Raw genomic sequence first — 22,329 nt, forward strand, 5'->3', positions numbered from 1 at the left:
TTGGCATGCAGTTTAGGGTGTAATTTAGATCCCATGCATGGATAACTGTACTACTCGTCATCCAGCCAATTCCTCTTTTCAATAGTTAACAAAATACGGTGCAGTTTTTGTCACAAATTATTCGAAATGACACCCAAAAAAAAAAAAAAGACATTTTGTTTTTGCTTGTGAAGATTAAACATTAGTACTTTTCTGTGCTCTTTATATATTAGGGGAATGGAAGTTATAGCCTTACAAGGAATGTAGGAAAAGGAGAGAGGCTTGCGATTCCTCTATCGTGACTATGGGCTAAATTTTCCTAGTGTTAAGATGGGATTGAGGACGAGAACAATTGGCAAAATGGCCTGTTGTAGGCTAAAACCTGTGCTCGAATAATACTTGCTCAGGATCTTGGGCTTCGATTCTTTCAGCAAGAAGCCAGCGAATGTGAGCAAACACTATCAACTTAGCCCATTCTATAATTGAAGAATGGAACCCTAAGTACAAATATGGGCGTTGTTCTTGGTTGCTTTAGATTTTGTAAAAATCTAAGAAAGTGAATACAGTGTATAGTCAGATCATAAAAATAAAATAAAAAAACTACTTTTTGGTATATTATAAATTTTAACTTTTTGGGTCATTAAAAAATTTATAATCTACGTAAAAAAGCAAACGAGTGCACTAGAAAAAATAATTATTCAAAATTAGAATCTATAACTAATTAAAATACTTAACTGAGAACAAGTATTAATTATGTATTTATGAAATTACAATAACTCATCCTAAAGAAAGATCCTTTTATATATATATATATATATACATATACATATACATACACATATATATACACCAAGAGAGACCAAAAAAATAATAAGTAATATAATGAGCATAAACAATGAGAGTTAGGAAGTGGATCGCTGTCGGACTACCACTAGTTAAAAGATTAGATTAGGCAGTATAATCAGCTTAACCCCGCTTCCTCCTCTGGCTTTGATACCAGACGGGGACAAGGGGTTAGCCCATATATATGTGTGTGTGTGGATCTACTTATGAGTTTTTTCAATACTCTGTTTTTGGTACTTTTTCTCTGTTGGTTACCGCTAATTTCTTTAACATGCTGAAGGCAAATTACAAATTGGAAGCACATATTATTCATAAAACCCAACTATACACGAGGAAGTAAAAAGCTACACGTTCTTCTAGTTTACATGTAGATGGCCCTTGGCAAAACATTAATATAAATGAAAATTGAAACTAACCTACCGAAGACTCTCTCTAATCTCCCTTCGCTCTCTCTTCTTCTCTTTCTTTTCCTTTCTCATTTTTCAGTCAATTATATAGATATTATTGGGAAGGAGTGTCGTTACAGACAAATAAATGAGTTCATGTATAAAAAGCAACTAAAAATTACAACATATTTAAATGATAGATACAAATATGAAAATTTTTCAAATTAAAGAGGTAGGCAATTATTTAATTTGTGTTTTCATATAAGTTGTATGCCACTTAATATATGATTTTTTCAAATAAATATTAAAGTAAACTCAAGATAAATTTCTTTCATCCAAAAACCAATTAAAATATTATAACTAAATTCATCAAATTACAAGTGTGTTTGGATAGCTAATTTTTTTTCAACTAATACATCGCTTGCATCATAAATACATTTTTCAATCCACCATTTTACACTTTCAATCACTTTTTAAACTCACATACATCACATCACAAATGTTATAATAATTATTTCAAATAATACTCTATCAAAACACACTATTTATATGTTTGGATAGAGTATTATTTGAAATAATTATTATAATACTTTTTTGATATAATGTATGTGAAATAAAAAAGTGATTATGTGAGTTAGGAAATGTGTTTAAATGCAATCGAAATATATCACATATTGTTCATCATTTCATTTTGTTCTGCACCATTTATTTTGTGTCTTAAAAATAAAAACAATGAGGCCCATCTGGGAGACAGCCAGCGGAATTGCAAAAGAAGGAAGGCCCTCGTAATCGTAGGAGACAGCCAGCGGCCAGCGGGGATTACTCATCCGCTTGGCCAACGTGTTCATCGTGATGGCGCGAGATGCCTGATGCCTTTTTTTTTTTTTTTTGCCAATAGCCATTCTTATCTTTCTCGATACCAACGCCTGCAATCCCCACTGGTTCTATGTCTGGTCCCCTTTGTTTCTCGCCTTTCTCCTCCTCCTCGTCAGCTTTCACAGAAACCAACCTGCAAATTAAAAAGAAAAAGTTAGATATAATACTACCTTGTTACTGTCGAGGGAGTAGAGCTATCCACCTACCTCATTTTTTTTTTATGCATATTCTGGCTGTTCGAAAGACAAAACTCAAAATGAATTTTGCAGTGTGAATTATGGACTCGGTTTGTAAAATGACATCAGTCTGGCCTCTATGTAACCACTGAAAAGAAAAGAACACGTAAACTATCAGAATCTCAACGAAATCAACAGGCTATTCTCTTTATTTGTTTTCTTTGCAATTCCCTCCTTTGGCTCGGGACCATGCATGGACGTGCCCTCCTAGGCTTTATGGAGTAACTTTTAAGCTGCCCGACTGCACACCGATGTGCCGTGTCATATTGAGCATATGCAAACTGAAACGAATTTCCATCTTAATAAAGGAACCTTTGACCTTTGTAATCCCTTTGCCAACTTCTCTGCAATCATCTAGGACAAAGTTAAGTTTATCTCACGAATATATTACTAGCAAAGTTGAAGTTTGTGGGGAAAAACGAATTAGTTTTACTCTCTCTTTTAGACAAATCCTTCCACCGTATACTTGTCACTCATGATTTTGGTCACGATATATATATATATATATATATGGTTGGTCTATCTATCAATTTGCATTGCTGCTGCGGTATCAGACTGCTCGATTGGATCTCTAACTCAAGTGAAGTCTTTCTGGATGAGATTCTGTGAGCTGCGGGAGCCCGCGTAAATACGCTTGCGGTTTGGTTTGCAAAACCAGTATTTGACCGCCAATTGCAAGTACTTCTGAGTTCTATATAACAAAACCACTCAGGTCCTCGACATTTTTCAATATCTGAAGAGGGTCTTTGATTTCTTGCTTTCATTAACATGAAAAATTTGAGGAGGAGGCGAAGATACACGACCATTTTGCATGTTTTAGTAGCCTAAGGCGTTCACTGATATGTTCGCCACGGAAATTTTAAAGTGAAATACTTTTGAGCAGCTTAAAGTAGTGTGTTTCTAACAGATTGCGAACAAATAGGAAATTTTAGTAACACACAATTTCATACTAGAACCCTTTCTTGTTTTCAAATAAAAGAGGTGAACAAGTCTTATTAGTTCAGTTGGATAAAAATGAGGGGCAGTAATGAGAAGAATTTATCTTTAGCTAGCGCAGTTAATAAACTTTTTTTATTGATTCATTTCTCCATAATGCATAGCCAACTATCCAAAGAATACACTACTAATACAACTAGTAGGTTAAAATTTCAAGAATTAGAGATTCAAATACAGATCTCCATGCTAAAAAAAAATTTTAGAAAGTAGCAAAAAATTTTTTTTTTTTATCTACAATAATTAATTTGTAAACTACTTGCAGAAAACAGGACTAGGGCTAATAGGATAATGAGCCAAACTCATCGAATCTGATTTCGTTGGGCTACATTTCATTCACGGCCCGCTTTCCCTACTAAACCAACAAACCCCAGTAGGCCTATATATATACCCACCCCACCTAAGCATTGCACCACCTCCCACCTCTCACAGCCAACTCTTCTCCTTTCTCTCTCCCCACCGCTCCGGCCATGGCCACTCTTCCCTTCCCCGCTATGCTATCACTGTCTCTGCTCTTTTCCCTTTGCATCCTCTCGACAGCCACCCAACCAGGCATGATTCTCACCCTTGTGAACAACTGTCCCTACACCGTTTGGCCAGCCATCCAGCCCAACGCCGGTCACCCGGTCCTCGAACGCGGCGGCTTCGCCCTCCACACCCTCACCCACCGCTCCTTCGCAGCTCCGACCACTCACTGGTCCGGCCGCATCTGGGCCCGCACTGGCTGCACATACTCCAACAATCACTTCTCCTGCGCCACCGGCGACTGCGGGGGGCGAATAGAGTGCGACGGACGAGGCGGCGCCACCCCTGCTACCCTAGTCCAGTTAGTTCTCCACCACGGCCCCGCCGACTTCTCCTCCTACGGAGTCAGCTTGGTAGACGGCTTCAACATCCCCATGACGGTGACCCCGCACGAAGGCAAAGGCACCTGTCCGGTCGTGGGCTGCAGGGTGGACTTGGTTCCCACGTGTCCGGCCAGCTTGAGGTTTCATGGTCCGGGAGGACACGTGGTGGGGTGCAAGAGTGGGTGCGAAGCCTTTGGTACGGACGAGCTTTGCTGCAGAAATCACTACAATAGCAAAGAAACGTGCAAGCCTTCGAGCTATTCGGACTACTTCAAGCATGCTTGTCCGGCAACTTTTACGTACGCTCATGACAGCCCTTCACTCATGCACGAGTGCTCAGCTCCTCGCGAGCTCAAAGTCATTTTCTGCCACTAATTAATTAAGCAGTAATTGATCTTCGTGCCTCGTGCATGGGGAGCCTGTGTTGACCATTGACCGTAGTGTGGATGTTTGTGCGTGGAAAATAATCGTTTTTGTGCTTGAGGGTAATTAAAAAAGAAACAAAAGGATCAGTCAAGTCGGTGCTCGTTAGGTGTTTATGGGTTGTGTACGGTGTTGTTCCACTTGAATGCATGTTGTTATTGTGTTGTGTTTCACCTATTTTCTTTGCTTCTCTGGTTGTAGCTTTGGGAGTTTGTGTGGTTGAAATAATGGTGCAAACAAGAATTTCATTTCAAGTGATTACCAGCTCGTTAGTCTAATTATCTGCTGTCTAGTGATTCTATTTCTCATTCAGACCAAATTCGCTCTTCAAATTCATGAAAATCCTTTGGTTTTTTTTTTTTCCACTACTAACTACCGTAAATGTTTCATCTTCTTGCTTACATAACCGCTGAATTTAAGAGTAAGACAGAGCGTAAAGCTCTCGCGACAGAAGATGAAGATGAAGAGATTTGTTGTTACCTTGTGAGATGGAGCTGTAACTTCCAATAATAATTCACCCAACATGAACCAAGAAAAGGAAAGGAGAATAAAAGAGAAAGAGAAGATGACGCAAGAATTGTTTTTTGTTACCTTGTACTTGAGATGGAGCTGAGTTGTAACTCTCAATAATTCACCTCCCAAGTCCCAACACGAACCAGGAAAAGGAGAAAAAAAGGAAAAAGAAGAGATAATCCACTGCACTGCACTACAGTCCACAGTCTATAAAGGAGAAAAAAGGACTGCCGATCCAAAGGTATTGAAAAGATAAAGAAAAAATGGAAAAAGCTGGCAGTGTTATTGGGGTAGGTTTTTGTTTAATCACACAGATAAAAAAAGGGGGACTGGGGCACGGACGGTTGCAGGTGCAATCGTTCCTACCAATTTTGGTCATTATCAACACCATGTAACTTTCTTTGTACATCGTGTAACTTTTTTTTCACATGATGTATTTTCACAACAGATAGTGATCAGTCTCACACTTGACGCGAAAATCGAATTACATAGTGAGTTTGTTTGGACAAAGAGAATTTGGGAAAAAAAATTTTGCCTCACAAATCCCAATTACCTTTTTATCTTCCCAATCACCTTTTTATCTCACATACATCACATCACAAAAAGTACTATAGTAAATATCTCAAATAAATCATCCAAATAAACTCTTATCCAAACAAACTCAGTATAATCTCAACCGCACAAAATTTTGAGGACCAAGATTAGCCTTCAACCGTGCAGACCGTCCCTGCCCCAAATCCAAAAAAGGGTGAGTGCACGTAAGAATATGAAACAAGAAAGTAGAAAAAGGACAGACAGACAGGCAGGCAAGGTAAATTATTCATAGTTCGGTAAACCTATCGAAAGTTGAAACTTTAAATATGCACCGCACGATGTAGGGAAAACCACTGCTGCCCCGATGTTATTCCATTGACCAAAGATGAATCGTTTAGACACTGGAAGGGGATTGACAGCGAATCTCTGTAACAGAGTTCAGATGGCGGGGACCCACACAACACACACTCACACACTCTCTCTCTCTCTCTGATAACTTCGGGCTCTGCAAAAGGCCAATGCGGAGCCTCTACTTGTTTGTCTTCTTCCATCTTCCACACCGCTTCGCAGTTTCCAGGGTTGAAAAATCGCCCGTTTCGTTGCGGCCTAGACATGAACAACTTCTTAGTCTCTTCCTTGAGATGTTTGGAAAATCCTTGCATAAAATGAGCTAGCTTTCCTGATACTCTAATGACGACAAATTATTCAAGGTTTTTATTTTTGCTTATTCTAACTTGATAAGTTAATGAGGAAATAAAAATACTTCTAAAGTGAATTTCAGGTCATTTTTTACTTTTTAAAATTTTGCCAAGAAAAATAGCACACCATTCGAATTTCCTTTTTCCAATTGGTATTGTTGGATAAAGCTGTCAGTAAAATGATTAAAGCAAATGAGCGCAAGGGGTTTTAAAACCCTGCACCCGCACCCAACTGTCCTTCGCTAAAGACAAAATATGGTGCAAATTTTTATGTCCTATCGGTATTAGTACTATTTTTTTTTTTTGGGTAGTGAAAAAAAAAAGGATTGCAAGTCTAGAACAAAGCCCATGTGTCTTTATCTCAAATTTGACCTGGGTGGAAATTCTAGAAAACTCACTGAGTTTGTTTGGATAAGAGTTTATTTGGATGATTTATTTGAGATATTTACTGTAGCACTTTTTGTGATCTGATGTATGTGAGATAAAAAGATGATTAGAAAGATAAAAAGGTGATTGAGATTTATGAAAACAAATTTTACAAACCAAATTATCTTTGTCCAAACAAACTCACTGCTACTGCACACTGCAAAGACCAAGAAATGTCTTCATGGAAATAATCATGTAGTAATAATTTAAGAAAAAAAAGTGCATCTCAGTACATTATAACCCCTACCCTTAGGAATGCTTGCAATTTTTTTTTTTTTTTTGTCATCACTGTAGATATCCGGATCTACACCCGACTAATCTCACAGCGCTCCAGCAGAGCGGGCCCGACCGATGCTGAAGAAGATAACAATTGGATTGCTGCTCGGGATCGAACCCAGGTGGAACTCACCTAAGGAGGCTACTTCCACCAGCAGACCAATCCAGCGCGGGCTTTGCATTTTCAGTTTGGTACAATTTCATTTTGACTGTTCGGTTCTGTATGCACAGAAGAGTAATTTACAACTCAAGGCGCATTGGTAATCAACTCAAATGTATGTGAAAGAGACAGCTTTGTGAGTATGCCATTTTTTTCTCATTATGTCCCATATCATATCACGATGCAAATTGGAATACTTGGCCAGAAAGAACATATTGGCATTCCAATGATGCCATTATTCAACATCTTTTCATGGTTGGAGCAATATAATGTAACTCTCAATTTCCACGCTTTCCTTTTCCTTATTGGCGTCGAGTCTAGCAAATTGACGGCAACATTTGTCCCCAATGCTTGCAGTGATTTGTGCTCCAAAAATTTTTAGTGGGCAAACAAATATTCATGCCATTAGGGGTTTGTAGTTTGTTTAAAGATTTTGTTCAACAGGGACGTGAATCACGTGATGCGTAATTCGGGCGATTTTCGCATAAACCCTTGTTTGGACAGCAATTTTCCAAAGACAAATTGCTACGTTTTCCGTGAACACATTTCCCAATCACCTTTTTACCTCACATATATCAAATAGTTACAGTAATTTTTTTTACAAAAAATCTAGAAAAATGCAATCCAAACACATGGATTGCTATTTTTCTCTAGTGAGTTTTTGTAAAAAAAAAAAAAAATTGTAACAATTTGATACATGCAAGATAAAAAAAAATTTGATAATAAATAAATATGTTCACGAAAAATAAAATTTTTTTTTGAAAATAAATTGCTTTCCAAGTGAAGAAAGTCAATGTCTTGTTTGGATCACTAAAATATGTTTGTTTTCTATGATTTTTTTAAACATTTTTTAAATTTCACGTATGTCATATCACATTTAAAAAATGCAACAATAAAAATTTTTCCAATAACTCTCTAGAAAATGCAATTCAAACTACATCTAAGATGTTAGGGAGGTAGTATTAATAATTTAGCTTGAATAGTTAATCGTAACTTTTTTTTTCCTTTGTCTTTGAGACATATTTGAATTACTCATGCTATCTTATTTTTCTTTTGTGTTATGCATTTCTTTTTATTGTTTCTTGAGCTGGGAAACGTTTGACAGAGCACAAAATTTGTTGTTTAAAATCCTGCTTTAAATCCGAAATTTGCAATTTCTTTGAAAGTTTTATGTATGGTATACATGATAGTTGATTTATGTGGACATCCAAAGTCACCTCATGCGCACAAAAATCATCTCGAAATTGCAGCTTATCATGTTAGACTAATTGACTTAGAAAACCACAAACTTTCAACTAGTTATTCCTAGTTTTAGTTTTTTTTTCCCAGTTTTAGCTTTTTTTTCTCAAACGGCAACATTTTATTGATAAAGGTAAACTTTTACATAAAAGATGGGCAACGGCCCGCAACATCTGCTTGCCCCAGCTCAAGTAGCCAGCCTGGGAAGACATCCTTCCATTCAGTTTGTTCTCTCAACTTTAATGCCATTTTGGCAAGTGTGTGACTAACAGAGTTGTTTACTCTTCGGGTAAAAGTACAACAACATTCGTCAAATTTTGTTCTAAGTTTCCTGATATCAGATAACACTACTGATCCTATCACATTAGTCTGCTCCCTGTTAATCTCTTCCACCACCATAAGGCAATCTGATTCAAACATCACCCTTCTCCATCCTTGCTGCTTCGCCTTCACCATGGCTGCTCTTAATGCCATTGATTCTTCTAGCTTTGGATTGGAACAACTAGAGTTTGGTATTGCCCAAGCTCCTAGAACATTCCCTTTCCAATCCCTTGCAACCATTCTCCAACCTGCCAAACCTTCATTCTGTTGTAATGCAGCATCTGAGTTTATCTTAATCCAGCCCTTCTGAGGCAAACTCCAGCCATTGGAAATCTCACCTTCACCCTTATGGCTGCCCTAAATGTCCATCTCCTATTTTTGAGCATCCTGGAATTCCTTCCATTCCTCCACTGCCTTGGTAACTGCAGCTAAAGGATTCCTTCCCTGGCCATTGAATTGTCTCTCATTCCTTGACTTCCAAATTTGCCAAAGGAGGTTGATAGTCAGTACTATACGCTCACTTCCCAACTCCTGATTCGCAGCTCCTTTCAATTCCTCCCACCACAACCAAAATTTACTTCTGTAATCCTCCGGACCCTTCCAGCTCACGAGAGCAGCTTTCCAAATAGACAAAGATGATTGCAGAAGAACAACATGTGCTAAATGGTTTCTACATTCTCCCCACACCCCCTACACATGTGATCTCCTTTCAAGCACCTATCCTTAACAACTGCATTCACTGGTAAAATGCCATGCAGGCATTTCCAAATGAAATGCTTCAGCTTATGCTTCATATTCAATTCTCATAAGAAGTTCCAACTTTGAGTTGCCCTACCCTTCCTACACTGGATTCTGCTCTATGCCTCTCTTGACTCTCCCTCATTTTCTTACTTTTGGCCAATCTGTACCCAGACTTTACTGTATACACCCCAGTACTTGAGAACACCCAATATAACCTGTCCTTCCTAGGCTCCATACTAAGTGGAATGCTCAAAAATTTCCTACCTTCATCCTTATCAAAAATCTGATCAATCAACTCTCTATCTCACACTCCATCCTTGATCAGCTCACAAACTCTCTGCACCTTTACCCCCTCCTCTTTCCTAGTCTTCACTCTTCCATACTCAGTTTCTGGAAGCCATCTGTCCTTCCAAATGTTGATAGATTTACCATTCCCTACCTGCTTCCTTACCTCCTCTTCCAAAAGGCACTTAGCCTGCAGCAAGCTTTTCCAGCACCATGATTCAGCCCCCACACTCTTTGTCCTCCATATGGATATCCCTTTAAAGTATCTGGCCCTCATAATCTTACTCATCAGTAAGTTTGGTTTTGTAAGAATTCTCCACAACTGCTTTGCCAATAAAGCCAAGTTAAATTCATGCAACTCCCTAAACCCCAACCACCCGTCTGCCTTAACCTCTGTTAGCTTCCCCCAACTCAACCAATGGATCCTATTCTCCTCAGCTTTCTGTCCCTACCAGTACCTTGCCATCTCTGAACATATTTCCTTACACACAGCCTTTGGCAGCAAGCAAGCAGACATCACATATGTAGGCAATGCCATAATGACAGCCTTTAGTAATACTTCTTTTCCAGCTTGACTCAGCAGCTTCTCCTTCCATCCCTTCAACCTAGTTATTATTTTTTGCTTTATGAAATCAAAGACCTGTCTCTTGGACCTCCCAATAACCAAAGGCAGTCCTAAATACTTACTTTGCACCACTCTACTCATTCCTTGCAATTCCCTCATCACCCCTCCTGTCTGCCTATGGTTCACATTTCTACTGAAAAGCAAAGATGACTTCTCCATATTAATTAGTTGACCAGAAGCCTCCTTGTAAACCTCCAGAATACTCCTCAATTACCTTGCCTCCTCATCATTTGCCTTACAAAAAATCAAATAATCATCTGCAAAAAATAAGTGGGATAATCTAACAGCCCCCTTAGCTACTCTCATACCTGTCAACAAACCTTGTGAATTAGTTTGGTTAATCAAAGAAGACAGTCCTTTAGCACAAATCAGGAACAGATAAGGGGATAAAAGATCCTCTTGTCTCAGTCCCCTAGCAGGCTTAATAAAACCAATTTTTTCCTCATTAATGTTAACAGAATATGTGACACTGGTAACACACTCCATAATCCACAGAATCCACATAGGACAAAATCCTATTTTCTGCATCATTTTAGCCAAGAACACCCATTTCACCCTATCATAAACTTTGGACATGTCTAATTTGATAGCCATATAGCCCTCCCTCCCAATTCTTTTATTTTTTAGGAAATGGACACATTCATAGGCAATCAGGACATTGTCTAAAATCTATCTGCCAGGAACAAAAGCAGATTGGGACTCACTAATACAAACGTTCAGCACACTCTTAAACCTGCCAATCAGCACTTTAGAGATGATTTTATAAATGATATTACATAAACTAATGGGTCTAAACTCAGTAATAGATGTTGGATTCTCAGTCTTAGGGATAAGGCTGATCAAGGCCTCATTAATAGACTTCAGAAGGTGACCAGAATGGAAAAAGCTTTGGACAGCATGGACTATATCAGATTTAACTATTTGCCAAAATTTTTGGAAAAAATAATGAGGCATACCATCTGGCCCTGGAGACTTGTTTGGTTGCATTGAGAAGACAGCATGTCTGATTTCCTGTTTTGTGACAGGCCTGGTCAACTGCTTGTTCATCTCTGGAGTAACAGCCTGTGGGATACCTCGTAAAATCTCAGCAAAATCCATTGAATTTTCTGAAGTGTAAATCTCCTGGAAATAGTCAATAATCTCCTTCCTTGATTCCTCCTCGTTTTCACACCATTCCCCACTCCTTTTTTGCAACCTACTAATTCTATTCCGCCTCCTCCTTCTAGTAATAGATGCATGAAAGAAGATAATATTCCTATCACCTTCCTTAAGCTATTTTACACTTGCCTTCTGACTCCAGAAAAGCTCTTCCCTCTTATAAGCATCTGCTAACTTTCATTTTTGGCCTGCTAGCTTGATCATATAGCCACAAGGTCTATGCTCCTTCACCTCCCCAATCTCCCTCTTTACTTGCTCAATCTGTTTTTTTGAGTTCCAACGACTCCCTTTACTCCAACTCAGCAAATCCATTTTAACCTTTTTTATCTTACATTTTACTTTATACAATCTGGATCCTTGTTGCTCCTCACCCCAGGCTTTCCCAATAACCTCCCTTATATCCTCCTGCATCATCCACCTTCTATCAAACATAAACCTTCTCTTCCATTTCCTTCCCACGGGCTTTGTGTCCAAAACCAGCATACAATGGTCAGAAGTCTCAATTTCAACATGTAAACATTTAGCCTTATCAAACATCCCTATCCAGCTTCTAGTACCCAAAATTCTATTTAACCTTTCTTTCACTTCTCTCTCATTCCCCCAGTTATTACATCAGGTCCAAGGAATCTCTTCAAATCCAATATCAACTAACTCATTAGTATTTATGAAAGAGTTGAAGTCTTGGAACCTTACCTCAGCTCTTTGAATACCCTTCCCATTTCTCTTCATTAGAAGTAATATCATTTAGATCCCCCATGACTACCCAGTACTCACCCCATAAGACACTTTTTCTGGTTACAACCTTCCACTGCTCTCTTCTAACACCAGCATCAGAGCTCACATAAACACAGATACACCACCAGTTTACTCTAGTTTCATCATTTTCTATTAATAACTCTATAGTGAAACTTGTAAACAACACATTTTTCACCATTAGTTCCTGTTTCCATAATATAGTTAAACCTCCTGCCTTACCCACAGGATCAACCACAAAAATATTATCAAATTTTGTCCACTGCTTTACTTTATTCGAATAGCTTTTTTTCTTCTTTGTTTCTGACAAAAACACTAAAGAAGAAGAGTGGAGTCTGATGACCTCCCTCAACTAGGGAACTGTCAAGAGGCTCTCCATACCTCGACAGTTCCACACCACAGCCTTCATATCAACCTTGGAGTCCCATTTAGGGAGGACTCCAATCCCTCAACGAGATCCATCCAGTCACTCAGTCCATTCTCAAGCCTGATTCTCTTCTCATTTTCTTTGCTTGTCTGATTCATTGCCTCTTCCATCTTTTTCTTTCCCTTCTCCACTCCAGCACCCTCTTTATTGACCTCTCCTAATGGTTTCCTCTTGTTTACCTCCAGTACCAATCTTTTTCAGCTCTTACCACCCGTATAGTTCCCTTTACTCCTACTTTTCTCCCTAACCAGCCTACCTCTTCTTTCCCCCACCTCAGATACTATCTCCCCCTCCCTCTCTTCCTCTCCTTTCTTAATATTCTTATCCTCTTTTCCCTCCCTTCCAACACCATCCAGCCACATCAGATCATCAGATTCTTCCTTAACTCCCTCTGACCCTATCCCTCCTGCAAGTCCCTGTGTCTCTATCTCCCTGCCAGCCTGTCCCCCCCAGAATCCCTATTCCTGGCCTCCTCTACCCCTCCCTTTTCCTGTCTCCCCTCCCTCTTATCCTCTGTAATCTCTTCAGTCCCCCTCTCTACTAGTACTCTCTTTTCCATTTCCCTTATCTCTGCAGTGTCCCTATGTCATTCCCCCTGGGGAGACTGTTTATGATCCTCTTTCTTGTGGAATTCTTTAGTGTATGTTAACAGAAACTGATGTTCCCCCTACTCCCTCCCACTGTCCTGTGTTCGACTCATCTCCTCATCCCTATCCCTACTCATATCTCCATTCCTAGTTCTCCTATTAGGACTATGAGAATAGCTTGCTCTTAGCCAATTCCTAAACTCTGGTTCCCCCCCTATGTTCATTCCTTTTTTGCTACAGTTCCTTTCACCATGACCAATTAGACCATATCCAAAGCAAAAATCTGGGCATTTTTTGTATTTGAACTCAATCCATCTCTTCCTACCATTGCTGTTAACCATTACTCCTCTAGGAAGTGGAACAAACAGGTCAATTTCTACCAAAATTTTCAAGTGTTTCCCTTCCTTCCCTCAACTCTGAGGCAGAATCACCTCTTCTACTTTTGAAAATATACTGCCTATCTTCCTTCCAGTTTCCTTTCGTAACCCAGTGTAATGGTATATCCAGATCTGTACCCAGATAAGAGTTATACTTAACGCTTTCTCATCCTCCTCCAAACCAGCCTCCCACCTCTTCAGTATTAAAGGTTGGCTATCATAGATCCATGGCCTCCTACTCAGAACCATCTCGATATCCCTTTCCTTATCAAAGATAAACTGGAATAGGTTACGGCCAATTTCAACAATCTTTAAATGCTTCACCTGAGACCACATTTTGGTTGTAAAGCTCTTGATCCCCCCTATATGAGCCAACTTGTCCCTCACACCTTACCAATCAAGCTTTGTTTACATTCCAGAATTTCTTTTGCCACCTCCTCCTCATCCAATCGAATTCCCTCCCTTTCCTCCTCAGACAACTTAAACCTTCTTAACACATCTTCAATATTTTCCATGGTCCCTCCCACAGATATCACTCCGTCGATTCCAGGAAGCTCCGGCCAGTACAAACAAGAATAGACAGAGTCCTGTTCAAACTTTTGGCCTACATTCTAAAAAATTCAAACTTTTCTGGAAAAATTTATTAGCGGCAACGTAGACACCCGTTTGGGTCGATGGTGGTTTAAATCTCTTTGAATTCTCTTTGAGTCTCTTTAGGTCCCATCCCTTATAGCTAGATTGGGAGTTGAGAATAGAAAAGAAAAGAAGAGAAATGTTAAGTTATGAGAGGAAAAAAAATAATAAGAAAAGAAGAGAAAAGATTTTAATATTGTTTAGAAATTTATGAAAGAAAATAAATGATTTTGGACATGTTGATTGCAACGGATCTTCTGTCTCACTTCCTATACCACTTTCTGTCCCACTTTTTATTATATTACTATTTCTCCTTCATAAATATCATGTTTTATTTCTTTTTTGTTTTCTTAAAATCCAATAACTATTAACTGAGTAATACACAAAATTTAGCAAATTCAAAAAATCAAAATGCATAAACAATGAGATTTTTTAAATGATTTTTTTACTGTATTTTTAATTTTTTATTATACATTGCTTTTTTAAGGTTGTTTTATTTATTTATTTTTACTCAGTTAATAGTTATTGGTTCCTAAGGTAACAAAAAAAATTAAAATATAATATTTATGAAGGAGAGATAGTAATATAATAAAAAGTGGGATATAAATTGATACAGGAAGTGGGACAGAAGATCCGTTGTGCATATCGATTAATAAAAATTTCATTGAATAGCTTTTTAAGGATAGAATGGGTAATTTTTAAATATTTTGTAGGCTCTCCGCTACTTTCATTTGCTTTCTGCCCGATTTGGGATGGAAAATTTTTTTAATTGTAGCTGCTGTTTTTCTCCTTTCAAATCAGTTGTTTTTTTTTAAATTTTACTAAATCTCCCAAATATTAGAAACATCTACCTTTCGCCTCCCTTCTTTTCTTTTCTGCTCAAATCTTATCTCGCAAACTAGTCATTAGTATAGAGTAGAAGTAGGTTTAGAATATATTGTACAGTGTCGGGGAAAAAGAAAAGAATGGCGAGGGAGTAAATTGCCTTTAGCCCGTGCATATCTATGAAGATTTACGAGAGAGGCTGTATTAGATTTGGAACCTTCTCCTCTCTATCCCACCTCCCCAGCTCTTTTTCTCTTCCCATTTCTCTTCATTCATAAAAAGCTCGTGCCATATAAAGCCCAATTCGGCTGTAACCTTCTGATTCTCTCTCTATCTCTCCAGCCCCCCTCCGCAATTGGCATCCCTTGATGGCCTCACAAGCAAGCCTTCTCCTCCAAAAACAGCTCAGAGGTCATCTCTTTTTTCCCTTTTGCTTCAATTTAATTTGCTATAGTGTAGAATTGTTATATTTGAAGATCACTTTTCTTTTCCAGACTCTGATCGAACCGGTTTTGATTGATTGATGGGTTATGTTTATCTGTTGCAGATCTTTGTAAGCACCCGGTTGCTGGGTTCTCAGCCGGTTTGATTGATGAGAGCAATATTTTTGAATGGGGTGTCACCATCATAGGGCCTCCTGATACTCTTTAGTATGGCCTCCCTGCTGATTAGTACCTTAAAGATTCAAACTTTATTCAATTTCTAGTGTCGTTAGCCTTAGTTTTGTTTATCTTATCATTAAATTGTGCGTTTTAGTTAGATAACATTGTTAATTGTGATTGGAAATGAATTTCTTGTTTAGTTTGAGCACATCTCGTGTTATGATGGTCTTTATTAAGGCCTTATGTCTGATTACTACTACAGATTGCAACTTTGATGCATTATTTGATGTTATGAGGCTTAATTTTGTTAATATTATGATAAAATTCCTTGTCTCGGTTAGATTATGTTGTAAATACCTGATTCTTGTTCATTTTGTTTATGTTATGATGTCGAGTTCGTCTCTTTTTATATGTTTGCTTGCGGTTTTATGGCTTTAAAGTTTTTGACTTTTGCATTGCTGCTTGTGTTGTGCTAATGCTTGCCTGTGATCATTTGGGTTATCTTATTAACTCTGGCTTTACTTCTCATCTGGTCAATTCTCTATTTTCTATTTAAATTCATAGGGATGTCAGAAATACCTATCAATATGGCTGTCAACCTACTAAAATTCTTGTTTTGGCACTAATATGCTGCGTTTATGTGCTTTGCTTCCTTTTGGGTAAAAGATGCTACTTCTTTCTTTTCTTTTCTTTTTTTTTCCATATATTTTGTTTTATCTACATAGTGATTAAGTTGGCTATTTGACAAGTCTTTATGTTTTCCGTTGTCCTTAGCATGTGCTTTGGCCTATTAAGAGAACGGCTTTATATGCCGCTGTTATGCAACTTTTATTCATATGAAGGGTTGATGAGCTGGATGCAGTTCAGTTGATTCTAGTGCATTGTATATTTCTATCGTGGTTAATTGAGTACTTTTGCACTGTAGCGATGGAGGCTATTTTAATGCCATTATGAGCTTTCCGTCAAATTATCCTCTCAGCCCTCCTACGGTGAAATTTACATCAGAGTTATGGCATCCAAATGGTTGGTCCAGGCAATTTCTCTATTTTGGATTTTTATTGGCTTCTTATCAATTAAACACTTGTGAGTTCATCTGTTTGCTTTGTGAGTTTCAGTATATCCTGATGGAAAAGTTTGTATATCAATTCTTCATCCGCCTGGTGATGATCCAAATGGTTATGAGCTTGCAAGTGAGCGTTGGAGTCCTGTCCATACGGTAGTAACATGTTCAATTATTATCATTTTAGCCATCTCCATCAAACATATTTCAGAAATATTCTTGAGCAATAGCATAATTCTGGGTTGAATATACTGGAATGTGTATGTTTGGTTGCATGCATGCAAATGTCAACCAATAAATTTGTAATGAGTTATTACATCTCATGGTTTAGTTAATTTTAATAAATGATATGCAGTGTGGCTTTCGGTCTCCTCCTAAAATTAGATTTATTAACAGGCCAGAAAACATTTTTGCTTTTTGGATGCTTGGAAATTTCACTTTCCAGTTGGCATATTTAAAAGATTTTGGATGTTTTTTTTTGTGTCGGAGTAGTTCTGTTGATTCTAGTTTGCAGAAATGCAAAGCTTAAGGGAGCATAGTGTGAGAGTAAAAGTGACTATTTGATGAACGGAAAGACATTAATTCGTCTAGAATGTGTCTTAAGAATTACATGAAAATTATATTCTTAACATATTGTCACAATAAATTGACAATTATGCTGTTAAGCATGCCATTCTGTTTCTGTTTTTCATGTGCTGTTGTACATATATTATTGGAGGACATATGCCCAGTATACTCATGGGGTTTGTTGGTCATCTGATCATACGTCTTACAAGTAGAATTTGGATCAGAGGATCAAATTTTGCTCCAACTTGAAATGAGAATATGATATGGCTGCATATCCTAATGGGCAAAAGAGGTCCACACGTCCTCCAAGCAGGATTGTCCTTTCTGTCTTTGTTATAACCATGTACCCTAGCTTTGGTCTTTTTTGTTTTGGGCTATCTATCTTGTCTTTAAGTTGTGATGTTTTAATCTGGTTTTGGGACAGGTTGAAAGTATTGTCTTAAGTATCATATCAATGCTTTCCAGCCCAAATGACGAGTCTCCGGCGAATGTAGAGGCTGCTGTGAGTGAAGATCTCTGTTTTTATTTTTAATTTTTCTGCACTTATCAATTTGCTTTAGTCCAACATATGTGTGAACTTATTCGACATGCTTTCGGTACATGCTTGTGGCAATGAACCTTTGCAAACTAATATTATGAAGAAATTACTGTTATGGTCCTTGTGCTTGGGGAGGAAGGCAAAGGAAACGCAACAAGATGTCCTTTTGATGCATTTTCACCATAGAGTGACTGTCTAACATGGGTAGTGAATTTTCATACGAGTTTTATGGAAGTGCACCTCATGTCCACAAGAATTGGCACTCTAATTCTTGAAATTGCTTAGCAATGGAAGAGGGATAAAGAGATCTCGGTGTTTGAAATTGCTTTGCCAATGTACTACATGTCATAGAAGTTACGAACATACAAATCTCTGTTTGAAAAGACTGGACCAAGAATCTGCTGAGTGTTTCCTAAATTGCTTGTTAGTGATGTGTTTCTCATAGACTTAATCTTAGTTATCTAACAAGAGCAAGATTCAAGCGCACTGAAACTACGGTTATGTAGCTTTTCATGTATCTGGAAATAAACAAATGGTGTACGTTTGCATATTTGCTGCATTTGTATCTGTTTCTGGTGAGACCCTTTTCCAACCTGTATTCCTCATTTCTAATCGCAATATATAGCTAATCTTCCAAGAGTGTGTATACATGTGTGTGTGTGTGTGTATACACACTCTTAATGTCACTTGGCACTCTTGAGATTTTAGAAATATCACTTACCTCCCTTAATAATTGTAAAAAGACTATATTAACCCTCACTTGACACATAATTCACAACATATCAAATAAATAGAGCTCAAAAATTATAAAAAAATAAACGAAAGTCACTTTCTTCTTTTTCTCTTTTTTTCCATCATTCTCTCTTACTTATATTTTTTGGATGACTATGCAATATTTTATTTGTAAATTATAATAAATTAAATTTGTTTATCTGTTATTTTTTGTGATTGTGTTAAAGTGGGGTATGATTTATTTGCTTATTTTGAGTTGATTTTTATAATGATTGGTACAAGTTTAATGATTTGAGCAAGGGTTGAGAAGATGTTGGAAAAAAATATGAATTCATAAGAAATCGGTGTTGAACATACAGAATTAAATTGATGGAAGTGTGTTTCTTTTCAAGTATCTTTTTAATTTTCCAAATTTATATTTTTATGGAATATAGTATAGTGATGTGATAGTACTACAAGAGATTGTTTTTGAGATGAAATAAACAAAGAGGTTTAGGAATATTTTTATGTAGCAAGTGTAAGGGTAGCTTAGGATTTTTAAAAATGATGTTACACAAAAAACTAAAGTAAAGGAGGTAAGTGATGTCCCTACACGCACAAACCTAGAGAAACTAATGGCTAGATCTTAGCAGCATCCTTCGCCCTTTGTTGTTGGTCTCAAACATTGCTTGAACCATGGAGATTGATGCCTGCTTATTGTTTTAGGAATTGGATATATATATATATATATTTTTCTGGTTAATATATCTCTAAATGGTTCTTGCCTTTTTGTTTACTTGCAGAAGGAATGGAGAGATAAGAGGGACGAATTTAAGAAGAAGGTGAGCCGATGCGTGAGGAAGTCACAGGAAATGTTGTGATGCATCATTTTGTTGTGGGGTTGGGGGGGGGGGTCTTTTTTGCTTGTGTGTACCAGAGTGTCTCAATTTGTTGTGTGGGAGGACTGGCTCATAGGGTTGGCATGCTAAGTTATGTGGAGTTCCAGTTCATGTTCTCACCTTTATCCGTTTATTAACCTCTGTTTATTGACCTCCTTTTAAGTCCTTTTCAATGGGTGAATTTTGTACTTGAAAAGGTTTTGTTAGTATTTTGGTGATTCTCTTCTTTTCCTGTCTTTCTCCAGAGTTCATGTTAGCCTTTTATATGATTCTATAATGTGCAGATATTTGAGACCGAAATGGAGAAAGATGATGTTATGAAAAGAGATGAACAGGGGAAAAAATAGGAGCAAAGCAAGGGTCATGTAATGAACTTATATATGCATATTGCCTAAGAAAAGTTAAAATCTGCGAAATGGTTTTCAAGGTTTCGATATTTAGTCCTTTTGAATTTTCGAATGGTTTTGTTTGCCCAAATTTTCCAAAGGAAGAGCTGACGATGCCACTCATGCAAATCAGCCACGATAGCCCGAGGGTTTTTTTTTTTTTTTTTTTGACTTGGCCCAAAAAGTACGATTAGATTGACCCTTTAGTACAAATGAAAACTTGGTTATCACTAAAATGTAAGTGCAAATCAAGCTCCATTAAGTTCTAGCCAACAGAAGTCACCTTCTTGGAATTTTCGTGGGGTGTAGAAGTCTTCTTTTGGTGTGGTATGAAAGTGGTAATTTTTTTTTCTTATGTTTTTCTTTTCTGACATTCTTGAAGCCTTTAATGACACATACTAACAAATTGTAGTGACATAGAGCACTGACGAAATCGGCCTCCCATTCTGGGGGAAAAGAAAAAGTTAAAAAAAGAGACGGGAAAATTAATACACAGCAACTGCACACAGCCTCTTACCAAGATGAACTAAAACATCTAAAATAAGCACATTCTCTTGGGTGAGAAAATATAACCACCTAGCCATGAAACAAGATTTACAAGCCCACTGAAATTTTATTTTGAAAAAAACACTGCTATGCAACAAGAATTACAAGCCAAAAAGCCAAGCAACAAATTTGAAATTCCCAGAGAACTTGCAAAGACAAGACCATCAGGTTTCGTTCGTCCACATTAATCCAGGATCACATGCCCTGAATTCCGTCCATCTTATGATATGAGTGCCATCTTGAATGAATCAGGGTTGGTGTGGTTTAGAAGGTGGATTCACAGGGCTCCCCATCCTCACTACAATTCCATCATCAATATCTCGAACGTACCCAACTTTTTGTCCCCATTCTTTCTCCTCTGGCTCACTCACCGGCATTGCTCCATTCTCAACTGCTCTCTGATCCCCGAATCATCAACCACAAAACAAAACGAAGAATCGTCCCATAAACAGTAAGAAAAATGTTGCTAATGGTGAATTATCATCGGATTAAAGCAAATATGTTCTGATCAAATCCCTCGAGAACATATATATAGCATTCAACTGCGTTAATGTACCTTGTATGCAGCATCGACATCAAGATAATCAAAACAAATCTCAACTGGCTGTCTCTTCCGGATAGGATCCGGGGTCTGGACCTTCCCTGTTATAACATCCGTCTCTTTTTTGTCAATTACGACAGTTTGACTTTTTGTAAATCCTAAACTTAAACCCACAGGAAACCACCAAAAGCCGGTAACTTTGGATGGTTCCTGAGGAGCTTAAGAACTACCCAAATCCCCCTCCCATATTCGATGTGGGACTACACACCTGACAGAGTGGTTACTAAGCCTTAAAGAAGAACTCTCACACACCCCGACAACAGTGTCATGTCTTTTTTGTCAATTACGACAGTTTGACTTTTTGTAAATCCTAAACTTAAACCCACAGGAAACCACCAAAAGCCGGTAACTTTGGATGGTTCCTGAGGAGCTTAAGAACTACCCAAATCCCCCTCCCATATTCGATGTGGGACTACACACCTGACAGAGTGGTTACTAAGCCTTAAAGAAGAACTCTCACACACCCCGACAACAGTGTCATGTCTTTTTTGTCAATTACGACAGTTTGACTTTTTGTAAATCCTAAACTTAAACCCACAGGAAACCACCAAAAGCCGGTAACTTTGGATGGTTCCTGAGGAGCTTAAGAACTACCCAAATCCCCCTCCCATATTCGATGTGGGACTACACACCTGACAGAGTGGCTACTAAGCCTTAAAGAAGAACTCTCACACACCCCGACAACAGTGTCATGTCTTTTTTATCAATTACGACAGTTTGACTTTTTGTAAATCCTAAACTTAAACCCACAGGAAACCACCAAAAGCCGTCTCAAGCTTATAACATCCGTCTCAAGCTGGTGGATTGGGGTAAAAGCTATCGTCGTTTGTCAGCTTTCTAGCTCTCCCTATCTTCTTCCATTCCATGCATGCATTTAACCAGATATACAAGCCCATTAATAAATTACGTTATATATATATATGTATATATGCACACACATGCAAAGTAACGCTACAAAATAAATAAATAAATAAATAAAACGGACAGCTTGATACTACTACAGCGTTTGTGTACCTGTGCGACTCATCCAAGCGGCGAACGTTGTGGCTGAAGGCGGTGGCGTAAAATTCAACGGATTTAGCTACGCCTCTCACATATACCACTGTGTATGCAAATGATGGGCTTAGCAAAGGTGCCATTCTTTATTTATTTATTTATTTTTTGTTTTTTGAATCTTCTTCAACTCTGGATTGTATGGAACTCTGATATAAGTAAGTAATAATTCACTAGTACGAGTAGTATTTATTTCTCCAATAT

At 37.9% G+C, this 22,329-nt stretch overlaps 5 protein-coding genes across 5 annotated transcripts; 2 read left to right on the plus strand and 3 right to left on the minus strand.

The window, feature by feature from the left end:
- The first annotated feature begins 3,730 nt into the window (after positions 1-3,730).
- Positions 3,731-4,856, plus strand: LOC113775626 (osmotin-like protein). Its single transcript, XM_027320616.1, has one exon. The coding sequence runs from the start codon at positions 3,784-3,786 to the stop codon at positions 4,534-4,536; it is 753 nt and encodes a 250-aa protein (XP_027176417.1). The 5' UTR covers positions 3,731-3,783; the 3' UTR covers positions 4,537-4,856.
- Positions 4,857-8,571: 3,715 nt separating this feature from the next.
- LOC113774674 lies at positions 8,572-9,727 on the minus strand. Its single transcript, XM_027319276.1, has 2 exons — positions 9,587-9,727; positions 8,572-9,108 (listed from the first exon to the last, which is right to left on the minus strand). Exons 1-2 carry the CDS (start codon positions 9,725-9,727, stop codon positions 8,572-8,574), a joined length of 678 nt encoding a protein of 225 aa, XP_027175077.1.
- Positions 9,728-9,796: 69 nt separating this feature from the next.
- Positions 9,797-10,996, minus strand: LOC113774685. The gene is made up of 3 exons (XM_027319288.1): positions 10,617-10,996; positions 10,236-10,382; positions 9,797-10,139 (listed from the first exon to the last, which is right to left on the minus strand). Exons 1-3 carry the CDS (start codon positions 10,994-10,996, stop codon positions 9,797-9,799), a joined length of 870 nt encoding a protein of 289 aa, XP_027175089.1.
- Positions 10,997-15,343: 4,347 nt separating this feature from the next.
- Positions 15,344-19,771, plus strand: LOC113782820 (ubiquitin-conjugating enzyme E2 7). Its single transcript, XM_027328749.1, has 6 exons — positions 15,344-15,573; positions 15,710-15,812; positions 16,690-16,787; positions 16,880-16,980; positions 17,816-17,893; positions 19,444-19,771. The coding sequence occupies exons 1-6, from the start codon at positions 15,531-15,533 to the stop codon at positions 19,519-19,521; spliced, it is 501 nt and encodes a 166-aa protein (XP_027184550.1). The 5' UTR covers positions 15,344-15,530; the 3' UTR covers positions 19,522-19,771.
- A 744-nt stretch (positions 19,772-20,515) lies between these two features.
- On the minus strand, positions 20,516-22,211 carry LOC113750858. Its single transcript, XM_027294795.1, is given in 4 exon segments — positions 20,516-20,869; positions 21,028-21,129; positions 21,857-21,923; positions 22,087-22,211. Coding segments are annotated over 4 exon segments (444 nt in total). The 3' UTR covers positions 20,516-20,719.
- Between the last annotated feature and the right edge of the window lie 118 nt (positions 22,212-22,329).

Source organism: Coffea eugenioides, chromosome 1 (assembly GCF_003713205.1).
Source record: "Coffea eugenioides isolate CCC68of chromosome 1, Ceug_1.0, whole genome shotgun sequence".
In the NCBI taxonomy this organism is placed as follows: domain Eukaryota; kingdom Viridiplantae; phylum Streptophyta; class Magnoliopsida; order Gentianales; family Rubiaceae; genus Coffea; species Coffea eugenioides.